The sequence below is a fragment of the Ambystoma mexicanum genome, chromosome 11 (assembly GCF_040938575.1).
Source record: "Ambystoma mexicanum isolate Mex_15411 chromosome 11, UKY_AmexF1_1, whole genome shotgun sequence".
In the NCBI taxonomy this organism is placed as follows: domain Eukaryota; kingdom Metazoa; phylum Chordata; class Amphibia; order Caudata; family Ambystomatidae; genus Ambystoma; species Ambystoma mexicanum.
This window is the reverse complement of record NC_090934.1, coordinates 1,233,228,419-1,233,245,231: the sequence shown is the minus strand read 5'-3', so window position 1 is coordinate 1,233,245,231 and position 16,813 is coordinate 1,233,228,419. Positions and strand designations below refer to the sequence as shown.

The following is a 16,813-nucleotide window of genomic DNA, read 5'->3' as shown; positions in this document are numbered from 1 at the left end:
ATATTAACTCTTACGAGCTTCACGTTTGTTTGACCAACTAAATAGGTGGAAAAAACAATATGTGGTACCTCGACGTGTGAAGGATTTTGGGAACACAACACATGTTCGGGATAGTGTTACAGTCACACCCATGTTGAAGCCCCTTTTTGATCTTTCAAAAAAAGATTCAATACCATCACAAATGTATTTACATCACACACACTGCCAACTAAACCACCTCTTGGGTCACAAGAAGAACAATCTAATTTGCATTGCATAGTATTGTAAACAGCACCAAGTAAACCAGCCAAAGTAGTAGCATGCTTAATGGTTCATCTTAAGGTTTTCAGAAAGGAACCCTTCACAGGTGTAAGTATCAAGAAATTTGAATGCTTGATACACAGTACTTAAGTAAAGGGTTGACGAGATAATAAATTAAGATATGAAAGTGTTCGGTCTCCAAAGATCTGGACAATAAAACCTAATCTGGATGTTAAGTACCATAACGGTAAGGCTAATATGCTCTACAAACACAAGAATGAGATGCTTTACAAGTGGAAGGTTGAGGAGGTGAAAAGGGGCCAGTCTCATAACAAAGGAAGATTCTCACTTTGCTTCAAAGGGCTCCTCAAACCAATTGTCAGTCTCTCCCAAGTTCCAGCAAATGGTTCACAGTAATCCAAAACGAATAAAGGGTCCAAAACAGTGCTGCAAACGTATATAAAGACTCAACGTAAACATTGAAAAGAGAAAGTATATGCCTTCAAGGCGGGTTGTCACTTCTCCCATGATTAAACCAAATGGGATCCGCCCTATTTTGGTGTAACCTTTCTCCTGCCTCAGGGAACAAGCTCTCAGATAGCAAGCCGGCCCACCCTGCAAGCCGTCTCAAATGTGGGTTCATTGGGTAACTTATGAAGGGACTGCAAGGACCTCCAAAAAGGCTGGCTGTCAGGTTGGCCCTCAGCTAAGGTGTATTATGCCCTGGCTGGGTTCAGTGGAGAAGCATGTACCCAACTTAAACCCCATATTACCTTGGGGCTCAGCCTGGACCGCAGTCCCGTCTACTCTTGACCTGCCTCTTCCGGTCATGCTGGCCAGTTTCTATACCCACTTGTTCCTATATATGTGGTTTTAACATGGGCCTACTGGAACTCTGCTATTTTGGCAACTCTTCTCTTTGTCAGTCTTCTTTGGGTCTGAGCGACTCCATACCTTGTAGATTCTTTAACTTTCGGTGCCTTTTAATGGTAGTGGTCTTCCATCTCCCACCTCTCTTCCCATTGTCCTCTTCACCACAATCCTTTTATTTCAGTATCTCGCCTCTCCTCCCAGCTGGGATCCTCGTCTGTAGCTTCTCCAACAAGATCTCCCTTGCTCCTCTCCAATATCTCTCTCAATCTCCATCATCACGTCTAAGAGGTAACCTTGCTTCCTTTCACAATTGTACTTTTCTTCCTTACAAGATTCCTTCCCTTCTCTGCTCCAGTCCTGTTTTCCAGTGGACACCCCATGTCCCTCTCCCGAAGGAGGGATCCGTCTGTTGCTGCTGCAAGGCAAATCAACCTCTACTATACCGGACCAATTCTTCCTCCCGTTACAACTTAATGGCTTTCTTCCAAGCAAAATATGATTTTCTGATTACACCATTCCCCTCAAAAGTCTGCATATTTTTCCTCCTTCAGGATATGGACTCTGGGTTTTCGGTTTGGCCACCCATCATCTCTAAATGTCTTGTGCATTCCCTTAAACTTCAATGTTCCTTCTTTTTCCAATTGCACAGCATTCTTCCAAACCAAATCTATTCCTTTCTTCACAATAGTTTGTCCATGCTCAAACTGCAATACAATTCCCTTTAAAGCCTCTAACTTTCCTCACTTCTCCACACATCAGTACCTTTTTCCAAGGGCTGCTTCTCTGGCCCTTCTATAGTCTTCCTGGAGACTTCTGGTTGTGCTGGCTGTTTTTTAAAGGGCCGTTTCCCTTCCCATTGAAGGTGGTCTGAGCACACTGCATGCCACTATGCTGCAAGTAATGGCCCTTGTGAACAGGGTCCTATGGTGGGGGAGGAGGCTGGCCTATGTCTCAGAGGCCAGATGAGGACTGCAGTCTGACTGCCTGCGCTTCATGTGGCCTGCTTTCAATATAGCAAGTCTTTGGGAAGACGTCTAGTGTGGTTTCTATGTTGCTTAAATTGTACTTTTCCTGCATGTTTCAGGGATTAAAATTAGATCAGCAGGAAGTAAAAGCAGCTCCTGGCTATTCGGCATTAGCCAGTGACCAGGAGCTACCGTTGGAGAAGCAGCTAGTACATAGCATTGCGCAAATCTAACTGCAACATAGGATTCCAACATAAAATTTTGACTTTTAGGCCCCCTTATGCTTTCAATGCAACATAGATGTGTCCTGGGGGCGTGGCTACGAGGGCCATGTAGGAGGACGTGGTCTGAAGGAGCTCCTGAGATCCTGGCGAAATAGTGCATAACAAAGTGTCTATGACCGCCGAAAATACACATGCTGGTGTGTGAACGGGACGGCCGTACCTGATGAACTTTTGGAGTGCATAGGAGGGATGGCGATGGAGTTTTGAACACAATAAGACTGGGAGTGCTGGGGTAGGAGGACAAAGCAAAATGGCCGACCGATGGCCGGAACAAAGGAAGGAGTCGGCCGCGCGACGGCCAGGCGATAGAAGCGGACTGTGCGCGCATATGTAGTGTGCGAGGAACGAAGGATCCCTGTGACAGGATACAAGCACGGATCGGCCTGAACCTCCGAAGTGCTGTGGACAGAAATTGGTGGGGTGCCCTGCGCGTGTGGCTGAGGACCCCTCGCGTAACATAGGAGGGGCTCGCGAACCGCTGGGACGGCTGTGGGTCACAGCGGCGGCACCTGCTCTCACGAGCTGGATGGGGACGGGAGATCCCTGGTAGTGCGATCACAGCGGTAACAGTAACCGCACATCGGGAGGACTATAATGTATCTAACGGGCACATAGCCCGAGTGAACGAAACTGAGCAAGAGGTCCCACTTGAGAGGTCCCGAACTAAGGCAATGAGGAGGAGCCGCGGTACGGCTTGCAGTCAGCGGGAGGTGTGCAGACTGATAGGACTTCTGCAGAGGTGCAACGGCAGCGCAGGGTTGGAGTGCGCTTGCACACGTTAAGCAGTAGCGCAACTGGGAGCACTCGTGCTCGAACGCGCAGAAGGTATTGCACACGCGGGACAGCCCGCGTACGGCGCCCCCGCAGCCTACAACAGGCGTCGGCCCTTAGGCAGGTAAGGTGCCGGGCCGCGCCACAACATAACAGTAGCGAGGCGCTGCGAACTAGAGGCTTTGCTTGGGAAGTTCACAGTGTTCTGCACCAGACACCCTTGATGACACGCACGCTTTGGCCATCACAGGCCTCCTGGTGCTGCCAAACAACTGAGAAGAGGGGAGAAGGTGTACTTGTAGGCCGTCGCAGGCTGCCCGGGACGAGTTTAGGGGGAGGCTGGATGTGCCTTTGAGGCACTGACGCCCCACGCCTGGGTGGGCTGGTGATATTTGGACTGTGCTTGCCCTCCCCCAGCCCGTGGAACGGTCAGAGTGGTGTTCATACAGCTACGTGGGAGAGCACAACCCACTGTGGCAGACAGGGCTCGGCTGGGTGTGCCTCTGGAGTGGCCCCCTGAAACCTGATCCAACGGTCGCAGAACCATGTCCAATAAAGCTGTGAGACCGAAGGGCAGGCAGCCCACGCTGGACGAATTCTCCAGGACGTCCCCTGGTCTGGAAAGCTCCAAAAGCAAGGATAAGCCTTCTGCGGGCGGCATGCCTGTCACAGGCACTAACCAGGAGGTCCTGGCTGCGATTGCGGACCTGAAGGTGGCTTGGGAGGCCAAGCTTGAACTAGCTGTTACGGAGCTGAAAACGGCATTGGATCTTAAGGTTGGTGAGGTGCAGGAAGAGGTGAATTTACTCCGGCAGGACGTCAGGTCCCTGGCGGAGCGCACCGAGACCCTCAAGAAAGAGGTGAGCCCGAACACTGCAGACTGTGCCTCACACAAGGCGGAATTGCACGCCCTGGTGCAGAGAGTGGGCAACCTGGAGAACAGGGCGGAGGAAGCGGAAGGACGCGCCCGACGGAATAACATCGGCATAGTAGGCTTGCCAGAGGGATCAGAGGGCCATGACCCCACAGAGTTTATCGAATCCATGCTGCTGCAGGAGATACCTGGAGGAGCTCTGTCTCAGGGATTTGCGGTGGAACGTGCGCACAGAGCTCTAATGAAGCCGCCACCAGGTAATCCACCTAGGCCAGTAATTGCCAAGATACTTAACTACCGGGACCGGGAAAGGATACTGGAACACTTCCGCAAGGGTGGAACAATTAAACGAGGGGCGGCAAACATAACGGCCTACCGGGACTATACCATGATTGTGCAGCGGAGTCGCATGAACTTTGGGACCGTTAAGAGGAGATTGAGAGAAGCGGGCCATAAATACATGCTGCTTTACCCGGCAAAATTGAAGGTTTTTCACAAACACAGGACCTTGTTTTTTGAAACTCCGGAGGACGCCATGGGATGGCTTGACGCGCAGGGTTGCCCCCACGAGCCCGACATTCAGACGGGAAAAGGAGATGGAGGAGATCAGTAGTGCACGATGGGGGCGCCATGGGATGGAGCGGTGTAGGACTATGGGACTCGATTATAGTCATTGGTGCGGCCTTTAGGCGGATAAGCCCAGATTGTTCAATAATATGTGGCTAGCACTGTGACTATTGCTGTTATGAGGAGCCTTGCAGAGCTGGTCTTTATACCCCCATTTAGTATTCATAGTTAAGTGGCCATTAGGGCGACTTCATCCTACTGAGACCTGGGCATAGGTTTGTGCTTGCAGGGCTAGATGTGGGGGTGCCTGAGATCCAGGGATGGAGCTGGGCAGCAGTTGGGGAGTGTGGTGTTGGGGAAGGGATGGGTGGGGGAGGGAGGAGGGGAGTTTGGGGTGTATATAGTTATGGGGAGTTTGAGTTTGTGCCTGAGCCTGCGAGAAAGAGCTAGAGGGTTGTATCTATATCGTATGTGTGGGCGGGATTGGCTGAATGGAAGGGATGAGGATATTAACGAGCTATGGGAGATCTTAAGACTGTAACGTGGAATGTCAGGGGACTTAACAGTTAAAGAGGAACAAGGTCATGCTGTATTTAAAAAGACAAAGATAGATATTGCATTGCTGCAGGAGACGCACCTGACGCAAGGAAAATTGGAGCTGGTTGGGAAAAAGTGGAAAGGTATGGTAGTGGGATCCCCATACTCTGCCTATGCTAGGGGAGTATTGATTTGGGTGGCGCCGCACGTTCTGTTCCAGCTAATACAGGAAGTGGTGGACACCAAGAGGATGGCTATAGTGAGGGTATTGGTAGAGAATAAAGAGGTGTGCATTGTAAACACGTACGCCCCCAATCATAACACGGCGGCATACTTCAGGAATTTGTGCGCCAACCTGGTTGCGTGTGTGGGTGGTGCGGTTATCTGGGGAGGGGATTTCAATTGTGTGCTGAACCCCAGGTAGATAGATCTGATGGCAAGATTGAGAGGCCCACCCCAGCAGCTAGGGCATTGCAGACGCTGCTTGACGATTTCGGATTGGCAGACATGTGGAGATTAAAGCATCCTACTGAGAAGCAGTATTCGCACTACTCAGCCTCGCAGCAGCTGCACACAAGACATGATTATGTTTTTGCCACGCCAGATGTGGTGATAGAGATTACTCAAATAGAATATAAAATCTCTATCCGATCACTCGCCTCTGGTCCTGGGGTGGCAATATTGCCGCCCTAGGGCACGGATTCCAGTGTGGCGCCACCGCGCTGAGGCGCTCAAGGAGCCAGTTTTCAGAGAGGATATCAGAGATAAGATTACCAACTATTTCGAGGTGAACACTGGCAGTGTTGACTCGGCAGGTACACTATGGGAAGCCTTTAAGGTGGTGATGCGGGGTGCTGCAATCGCTAAATCAAAGGGCCTGCAGTGCAGGGTCCTGGGCGACTTACGGGGAGTAGAAGAGGAACTAGAAAGGGAATTAAAAAATGGAAGTGTGGACACGGAGCTAGTACTTAAACTACAGCAGCAGTGTGCAGAACTCTGGGAAAGGCTCTGCAACCTTAATTATAAAAAGTATGTTGAGAGGCAGCATGCAGGCGGGGATAAAACGGGCCGCTTCTTAGCATGGCTATACAAGGGTGAGACCCCTAGGCCCCCCGATTAGGGCAATAACCAGAGAAGATGGAGAGGTAGCGGACACTCAAGAGGGAGTCAATGGGGAATTTGTGGACTATTACAGGGTACTATAACGAGGACAAAGGGGGTGGCAGCCAAGAAGAGATACTTGAAACTTTAGGGGACATAGGATTGCCCAAGATCAGTGCAGAAGAAAGAAGTGCTGGATGCGCCGATCACTATGTAGGAATTGGAGGAGGTTGTGAGGCAGCTGCCTACCAGTAAGACCCCAGGAGCGGATGGGCTTCCTAGTGAATTTTATAAAGCATATAGAGAGGAGGTGCTCCCCCCCAATGCTGGAAATGCTTAATGAAGCGTTCGAGGTGGGTCGGTTGCCGGAGTCGCTTAGAGAAGCGATCATAATACCGCTCCCCAAGCCCAACAAACCAGGGCATAGATGTAGCTCCTACAGACCTTTGTCGATGCTGAACCAGGACAGCAAGATATTGACGGCGGTCCTGGCAAATAGATTGCGGAAAGTCATTAGTAAATTAATACATCCAGATCAAACAGGCTATGTACCAAACAGGAACATAACTCATAACCACAGGCGACTCCATCGGGTGATCGAATGGGGGAGTAGCAATGAAGGTGAAATGGCGGTTGTGTCTTTAGATGTAGTTAAAGCTTTCGACTCGGTTAGGTGGCCGTGGCTGTTGGTGGCACTGGGGGAGTACGGGATGGGGCCGGGTTACATCAGGTGGGCGAGGATGCTGTATAGTGAGCCGCTAGCCACGGTTCGCACAGGAGCGGTAATATCCGAGAGATGGCAACTTAGCAGAGGCACTAGACAGGGGTGCCCCTGGTCCCCGATGTTATACATTTTGGCTCTGGAGCCCCTGGCAGTATACCTTCGGCAACAACATGACATTATCGGTATTGAGGTAGGGGGGAGAGAAACATCTGATATCCCTGTATGTTATTATATTTGAAATATCCGGAGGAGAATCTAGAGTATATTCTGGAGGTAATAGAGAGGTATGCGGGGCTGTCTGGCATATTGGTGAATCCCCACAAATCTAGCATATTCCCGCTGGGTAGCTACAAGGGAACCCCCTTAGGAAGACTACCAGTGTTGCCAATACCATAGCCGGTTAGTTTCTTCCGCTACCTTGGAATAGATGTGTACCACACAGCGGAGGAGGAACATAGGTATAACACCGAGATAGCCATAGGAAGAATCCGTAATAGTATGAAGTTCTGGGAGAAGTTGCCCTTAGCAATGATGGGAGGAGGGGCGATGCTGAAAATGGTGGTCCTGCCTAGGCTTTTGCATTATTTTAGCAATATCCCATATATGATACCCAAGAAGTTTGTCAAGTTCAACAGTATGTGTAGAGACTTCCTGTGGCATGGGACCCGGAATAGAGTGGCGCTCTGGAAGTTGCAGAACTTCCATGAGAGGGGGGGTTATTAAACTGCCTAATTTTGAGGTCTATTATGTAGCTGGTCAACTGCAATATGTGGCCAAATGGCTCTCCGATGAAGCAACCCCCGAATTTAGGTTGTTTGGTCAGGACTGCATCTCGTTCTACCTGAAGGAAATTATCTGGTTGCCTGGCTCAGAAATGAAGGAGCGTCCAGGGATGATGTTGCTTGGGTGGAAAATGTGGCGTAGAGCATGCCGGATGATGGAGGACCCATACCCGTGTTCCCCGCAGGTGCCGCTGGTTGCCCTGGCGGGGGGTGGGAGGGAATCAGCAACTGAGGGTGGTTATCAGAACCTATTGGGAATCGGTCGGGCTGGTAACGGTGGGGGATATTTGGCAAGAGGGGACCATCAGAGATTTCGAAGGACTAGGGGGAAGAAGCGGGCTTCCATAAGGGCCAGTATGTCACGTACCACAGGTTGGTGCAGAACATTCGAAATACCTGGCCCGAGACAGCATTGGCAGAGGAACCAGATGCCACTATGGGGATAATACATGATATCAGAAGGGGGGATTGAGATTGTATGAGATGGTAATGACTAGGGTTGGGAAGGAGTTGACGCATTTGAGATTGGACTGGGAAGCGGAGGTGGGAGCCCAGATGGAGGATGGGATGTGGGAACGAGCCATGGGATACCACAAGAAGGTATCAAGAAATGCCAGATTACAACAAATACAGTTGTATATAACGCACAGAGCATATATGACCCCTATGAGAATACTAAAGTTTGGAAATGCGGGGCGACAGGCGTGCCCCAAGTGCGACAAGGAGAACGCTGATATGACACGTTTTGGGCTTGTCCAGTAATTGAGTGTTTCTGGAGAGAAGTGGCACAAAAACTGGTGGGGAAAGGGGTCACGCTCATTATAGATACGGCCTGGGCCTGCCTACTCGGAGGGTTCCCCAAAGCACGCAAACTTAGACATGTTGGGAAATTGAAAGATTTGGCATATGTGCTTGCAAAGCGGAGGATTGCGTTGGGATGGAAACAGTGTCATAAGCCACGGGTGGAGGTGTGGTGGAAGGAATTGCAGAAATGGGCAGAGGCTGAAAAGGTGGTATGGCAGGAGGCATGTAGCATGAGTGGGGAAGAAGAAATGGGCACCCTGATGGCATGGAAAGTATTAATAGTAGGACTGTTTGGAACAATATCGGATCCTGCGGATTCAGAAGAAAGTGATACCCTGCCACATGCAGCAGATACTGAATGTGTAGGACAAACAGGCTCTTGAAGGGAGGTGGGACCGGGGGAGCAGTGGTCAACACTAAGTGATATTAATGTGATGGTTGTGAAATACACTGCATGTTCAATTTGTATTGTTTGTTGGTTTTGGAAAAATTAATAAAATTTGTTTTAAAAAAATAGATGTGTCCTAATGCTTATTTATAGACTGTCCCAGATGCAGAGTTTAATTCACATGGGCGTTTGTTTGGCATCAGTTGGCGTGGAAGCCAAATGGAGCTCCTGGTAGCTGTTGTCAAGCTAACTAGGCTCTCCTATGCTACAAGCAGATTATAAATAGCTACCAGCGGCCCTCAATTTCGAACACTGTTTGCGGTTCAGCTGACGCAAAAAAAAAGTCTACAAACCCAAACACTAGATCTGTGAAGACCATGGATGAGCGAAAACCAGTGTCATGGGCGTTCAATGATTTGGAGGACAGCAGAGGGGGTTCCTGGCTGGCAGGTCTTTGGCACTGGAACACTCCAAATGTACAGATACCCACTTTCTGGTATACACAAAGATTGAGTGTTATAGATCACGTTCAAAAGTCGCAGAAGGAAGAAAATACTTAGATTTCATGAGACTGTTGCTACAGTCTTGTGTGGTGCTCCAGCTACATGCCTCTGTAGTGCAAATTTAATACCTCCAAATGCCCTATATCTTGCACCGGCTCCCTTCCCTTATAGTTGATTTATATGTTATAGGATCTGGTTATTCCCCCCTCCAATATGTTACAGTTAGGCATTTACTTAAGCAATAACCCCGCAAGGTGCCATGACATCAACTCCCAGGTGCCACAACGCCATGTGGTGCTGTCCGCTTGCTATTCTGTGCAGCTACAGTCACCCTCCACGTCTCGCCCCCCCCCCCCCCCCCCATCATTCTAATCTTGTTTCTCCGCCCACGTTTCACCTGCAGTACTGGGTGCTGTCAATTAGCCTGCATTCCTCATCGTCCAGGTCTTCTTCAGCTTCTGACCAAGGCATTAGGAGAAATGAAGGTCCATTTCCTCCTGTCCCCCCATCATTCGCCTAGTATAACAGGTCTGGGTAACGGGGTGATTAAAGTATACAACCCAAAAACAAGGGTAAAAGCCAACAATGGCACAAAAACCCCTTCTGGAAGATTTAGAACGCCAGAGATTCTCGTAGGTAATGATCCAGAGAAGGTCTTGTGGAAAAAAAGAACCCCCGGGCAGCGTAGGTCAGAAGAAAGGCTACAAAAATGAAGCCAGAAGGCAAATAAAAGTAAAGAAGGCATTAGCAGCAATTAGTAGGGAAAAGGCAAAAGGCAAACGGGAAAGAGAAAACTAGCGTCTTACCCCAAAGCAGGGTGGAAGCGTTGCAACGCGAGTTGCAGCTCGACTCCACCGAGTAAATAGGCGGATATCACGGTGGCCATCTTGGAAATAAGCTAGACTAATAATTAAAAAGCCGATCTAGCGTGATGGCAATGGGGAGCTCCAGCCAACATTGCCACAGCAAACATTGCATCGCTGCGACACTAAGCTACTGAAGATCCCTCAAAAACATCCAAGAGTTTTGCTCTCCACATAAGCTACTCCCGGAATACATTTATGTTAAATGAGGAACCATGCAAATGTGTGTTACTATATTCTGGGTATGTCAATGTAATAACTTCTATACCAAATAGATACAAAAATGAAAATTATAGGGCTGGTTTAGAATATTATCCAGCGGTCCCGATTAAGACGTCACATGTTTTTAGTGTACCTATGTACAGTACTACAAACATCCAACCATATCCATTGAAGGAAGTGTCCCTCCAAAGTATGTTCAGATGCATCAAAGTATCCAAGGGATCCTACGGCGCATCATCAACATTCTCAAACTCCACCCAAGCATCAAGTGTGCTCCCCAAGTTTTTGATGACTCCATACTAATATTATGTTGCCCTCTTACATGCCCCACCCCACAAAGCAACCTCTTAACACACACTGATCAAGGTCCCTGAAGGCACTGCCCAATACCTGCTCAAACTAGTGGAAGCTACTTTTGGACTTGCCATGGCCACAATCTCAGCGCAAATTAAAACCCCTAACTGGACCCATACTGTAACCATTTCTAAAATTGCCCGCAACTCACGATCAACACATCCAGAGACCCAAAACTGAAGTCTGTCCACATGCCATACATTTACCAATCTGCAATCTCAGATATTATCCCTATACAGTACATATGCTCACAGAATTTCACTTTGCAAGTTTGAAAAATATTGCAAGCTTCAATATTCTGAGAAATTGTAATAACCTTTGTATGGCTGTCAACATAAAAACCACATGAGCAAAATAAATATTCCATTCTGGGCAGGCTTAAAAACCCATCCCACCCAAAACGCAGTCAAAGAGCAAGGTCAAATACTCTGGTGGCGACCCAAAGCTCCGATCTCATTCAAATACATCTGCAATTTCAGTTTTCTGCTCTTCCATTTCAGAGTAGATGGGAGCTCGAACCATTTCTCCAAAGCAATTTGGCCATCTTCCAGCATAGGTCAACAGGCAATATACAAACAGGTTAGATGCTTCTGAAATCAGAAATCAGCTTCATACCACACAATGAAATATCCAGACCGATGTGTACTAGTCTAAAGAAATGCAAAATATGCTGGTTCTGCAAAATGGTAAAGGCCGAGTGTTTGTATGCCTATCCCACCGACACTCGTACCCCCGCCTCACAATTGATGATATACCACCTATAGCCATAAACAAAATGAAAGACTAGGATGAAAAGGGATAGCAGATCGAAACAGATTCACAAAAAGCAAGAGGCACAGTCAGGGACACCAACACAAAAGAAATACCAGGAAACCGGTAAAGGAGACAGATGAATGAAGACACGCAGGGAGGTGGGCTTTTAGAATTGGGCTATGGAGGCATTCTGCAGGGCCCCACAGCTGTTCAGCTCCTAATAGGGAGAGAAACAGGCAGCAATGCTCAAAGTGCCAGCATGACGACAACAAAAAGGAGAATCTAGGGGTCAAAATACAAGACAAAAGGAGAGCTACCATGGACGATGGGTAAGAGGGAGGTTGGGAGGGGGAAATCGGGGTCACTGGACCGCATCTAGTTTCTACAGTACCACTACTGTAGGAAGAAGAGAAGGGTGCCTGAGAACTCACTCTGAAGGATGCGTATGGTTGCCTGGGCTCGTATCCATGATAAGGAAGGGTTTTGCCTCAGATCATTCCGCCGGGGGTCGTTGCTTGCCCTGCACTCGTATGTCCCCGAATCTTCCAAGGTCAGGCGGGTTATTCTCAGCACGCTGACGCCGTTTGCACCATAGGCAGTGTTTATGGTGACACGGCGCTTCCGGGCACCATCCCACAGCTGTTTGAAGGAGTCAGCCCGGTTTACTTCAGCGTACCACCACTGGATCTCCGGAGTGGGGAGCCCCGTCACGTCACAGTACAGCTCAAAGGCGTCTCCCGTGAGTTTTGTCTCTGACATGGGCGACTTCATAAACCCAGCTAAAGAGGGAGGGGCAGCAAAGAGGCAGTGACAGGAAGGGAGGGGCAGAAAAGAACAGATTTTAAAAGAACAAAAGCAAATAAGAATGCAAAAGAGGATTATAAAAAATAAAGACTGCTGAAAGCAACAGCAATTGATAAAAGCTGGCAAGTAGGAATGGCCCCCAATCACATGCCAATCCATAACTGAATGTCCAATTTGTTATAGCAGTTCATAATTTGAAGTAAACCCAACCACACACACCCATACATACAGACATACATACCCACACACCATAAATGGCAGCAAACCACAAAATGTACTGAAATACTAAAATGGCTGTAAATCCTTGCACATCTGATACTAAATATAGGTGTGAAATAGTACAAGTCACTCACCGCAATGATTCTTGTACTGGTATGCCTTACCTGCATTTCTTCAGGCTCATGTCATGTCTGGATTGCCATGACAAACTCGAACATTCCTTGTAAACAAAAAGAAAAAAGAAGTGGGAGCCAGATGCACATGTGCGCCAACAGGCTCTGCCCCATTTCGCACCTTTTGATTAATTTTACCTTATAGAAAAAGGGGCGATGAGGCAGGTTTGCCCTAAAGGAAGACACTTGGGAATACTAATATGTACGTTCCAATTATAACTTGCACGTATTGTACATAGTCTCACTTCCTCCCGATTCCTGTGAAAAAGTAACCATAGTGTAACAAACAAAAATTCACAATTCATGAATGCACCTAGGGACCTAAATTCTGAATTATTCTGTATGGATCACGAACATAGCCAGTTTGGATATGAAAGTGGGACAGAATTAAAGGGTATGAATTCAGCACCAGGACACTGCTTGTGAAATAGTATTCCTTTCTGAGGCAGAAACAGAGGAGCCTACAACAAGATAGAGTCAGGATATTTAGACCAATAATAGAAAGTAGTTGGGCAATAGAGTGACACAAATGTTGCTGCTTCTGGAACATGTGAACTTTAACAGTGTGCTAAGAGGGGACGTTTACAAAGTGAACCCCTTCCCATCAGATGCAAAAAAAAGGCACATTTGCTTCAGAGTGCAGTAGGTCCACCTTGGAAAGATTCAGGAGGTAGAATAAAATGGAGACTAACAGATTGTTTGGGGTCTAAGTTACTCTGTGTGCACAGGTAGTTTGCCTAGGCGTTTTAGGTGGGCAGCCAAGGCCACTGCAGCATCAGGAGACCATAAAAGGTGGCATGGGAAAATGTGGATTGCTCTCCAGGTAGATCTTCTGCCCACTCCCTTACCCTAATTGGTTGCCCTCATCAGTCCACTTAAGTGCTGGAAGCAAGTGCCAATATACTTGTGTCCATTTCCCATTCATGTAAATTTGCCTACACCACGTATTGGCAAATGCCTGGAACCTAAAATGCGCATGGTCCTCTTTTTGTATGAACCAAAGGCCTGGCCCTGATTTTTTCCAAGAATTTAGGAGATTGCTGTCTGAGGACACAGAGCTTGGATTTTTTGAGTTAGGTGACTGAGGAAGTTGCTTCTCGAATAGGAAAATCATCTTTTTCTAATGAGGAAAATGCAATGTTAGTCTTGTCGCCATATGGCAACCCCAGATTTGTCACTTTGACTTGTATAAAGTACACAATTGTGGCATACAGACCCAGATTCCAGTTTGCTTTTTCACGCTCTTTCATGCTAGCTAGTAATTCCACATTCACCTCAGCAGGTAACGTAGGGTTTGTACCGATGGAAAGGAAGGTCATCAAAAAGTCTGCTACACCAAGCCACGTCTAGTGGATTTTTGCCTTTCGCTTTTTCAGTGAATCCAGGTGTGCCAAATGGTATTCATTTCAGAGTCCACTGATTTTGGCAGCACCTTAAATCAAGATTTGGTTGAAAACGTTTCATGTGGCACCTTAAGTAGAAGCTTTTGGCAAGAGTTCAGATCCCTGGCTGGACTTTCCTCCATGTAGTCAGTGGGAATGGTATCAACCAGACTGAGGCTTTAAAGACTGACGGGATGCATTGTCCAGTAAGAACAAAATAAACCTGTTTGGGAACAATAACAATGGTGTACCCACCTGACATTTCACAGCTATGATGACCTGAAGATCCTTTAGAACAACAAAGAGTTGGTGGGCTACCACTGAAGCTTGAGGCACCAAAAAGAAAGGAAAACAATTGTGCAAAATCAGGTTTTACGCCCCAAACATTGGGAGGATACTGGGAGTAAGTTGATACAGACAAAAGAAAAGAATTACAGCAAAAACACGTCCTGCATTGGAACATCAAACTGTGCCCAAGTGATCAAAAGCACAGATCAATGGGAACTGGGCCAATGTGGGGTGGGCAAGCTAGGAGGCTTTACATCATCAAAATTAACACCTGCAGCACAAAGCATATTCTGCCCATGTTTTAGAAAACAGTTGAGGAGAATGGGGAATGGTCACAATAGTTCCTACAATCTTTAACAGGATAGAAATCTAGCAAGCATTGCAGTACAAAAATGAGACATGTGGGACCATCGTAAAATGCAACCCACAATTGGACGGTGGCCTTCATAGGCACAGCAATCCATATATGGATGAAGGCCTCAACTTCTACTGCCGTCTGGAACATCCACCAGGCATTCAAATCCACATTTCAATGGAAATCCCAACACTGCAGCCCACAAAGGAATCAACAGCAAGACGAAATCCACAGAACAATCCATACAGGAATAGAGTACCTAGTGCAATTAATAACTGGGTGGAAAACTCCACCTATCGCTATCCACAAATGAGTGAACAACTAGCACCCAATTCAATCAATAATTCAAAGGAATTACTGCAGGCATCCTAGTTAGCAACTGGATTGGGGAACTCCCAGTGCAATTCACATACGGAATGAAATTCCAGCATACCAGGAAATCAATTGAAGGGAAGCTCCAACACAGCCAACAATCCTCAATGGAGATGTACACAAGAAAGAAACTTTCGTAAAGTAGCAGTAAAGGGGAAATGTGGGTTTCAAAGTGATCCAGAAGGTTAATACAGGCTTCCTTAGCCAAATGTCCAATGGTCCCTTGGTAAATCAATTGCCATCTCTGATGAGGTTGTGTGTATTGTAACCAGCTGATCTAGTGACCAAAACATACTTTGACTAGACTTGCTATTAGTGACACGTATAAAAATAGCAGCTGCGAAGATGACAATGCAAAGATGCAACGAATGGCAAACAATGAGCAACTGTGAAGAACCTGGAAGTAAAGGTTAACCTGTTCAAGATGAATAGAGGGTCTTATACCAGCTACTGTAAACGAAACTAAAAAGAAAAAGCTTGATTAACTGCCTTTACATGAGCTGACGGCTGAACTGGGATTTGGTCACAGTAAACCACAATGAAGTTAGGGTTTCCTAGTATGAAGTTTACACTATGCAAGGACAAATGACCCAAGCTGACCAGCCTGTATTCCAATTGACTTGGAGGCAGGTGAGGCTGCCAATACCTTCACAAACACCTTGGATGTCCTCTAGGAAAAACGTGCGCTCTACAAATGAACTTATTTCGCAGATCCACAATGAAGGCCCTCCTAAGATTTTCGTTCCACTCAGTCACTGGAGAGATTTTAAGTGGTGCAGTAGGAAGGCATTCATTAGAAAGATTAATTAGGTGATACAATGCAATAAATAAAACTGGTATAAACTCAACATTGTGAAAAGCACAACCTGCTATAACGTCCATCTAACGAGCAGCAATGTGATCTAGATCTGAACTGACAACTAGATGCCACTCCCAAACTAACCATATGCAATCCTAATGCACAATTCATTAGAATTCACATTCGAAGTTCGGGGACACAAATCAGTCCACACCAGAAGGTGAAACCTTACACAGTACAATATATAGCTGCATATGAAACCTAATACTTCAATGCACAGAGGGATGCCAACTACAACCATACATTCAACTCCTTTAAAAATTACAATACCCATGCATCCTCCACTACCAAGTGCACCCTACACTTGGATATGAAGACAATGCCTCTACCCTCACCAAAACAATCGAAGCGTTAGGCTTCACACACCGCAATACTAACCACACCAAAGGTAGAGCACCCGACTGGCTGGCAGACTAACTGCAATATTAAGATTCTCCCCAACACCCTGTCCCTGGTCTGACCATCACCATATATCATTCACTATACCTAAAAACAAGACCACACAGCCTACCAAAGCTCCAGCTGCCCTATCCAGAAACTATTGCAACATAACACCAGAGAAACTAATACCCGTGATGCTTCCCATCACAGAACATCAGAACACTGGCAACAACCCAGCCACAGTGGTGGAGCTCTACAACCAAACCCTCTTAGCTGCCATAGACAAGTAGCACCACTAAGTTTGCGCGAACCCACACCCCACACTCACCTTAACTCATGGTACACCACCAATCTGAAAACTACATCGTACTAAGA

General features: G+C 47.2%; 1 protein-coding gene across 1 annotated transcript in view; it reads right to left on the bottom strand.

The window, feature by feature from the left end:
* Nucleotides 1-16,813, bottom strand: part of NPTN (neuroplastin) — an 879,289-nt gene that overhangs the window by 700,858 nt on the left and 161,618 nt on the right. Inside the window, exon 2 of the mRNA XM_069624603.1 lies at nt 12,037-12,384. Within this exon, the coding sequence (XP_069480704.1) occupies nt 12,037-12,384 (348 nt within the window). The remainder of the gene's footprint in view (nt 1-12,036; nt 12,385-16,813) is intronic.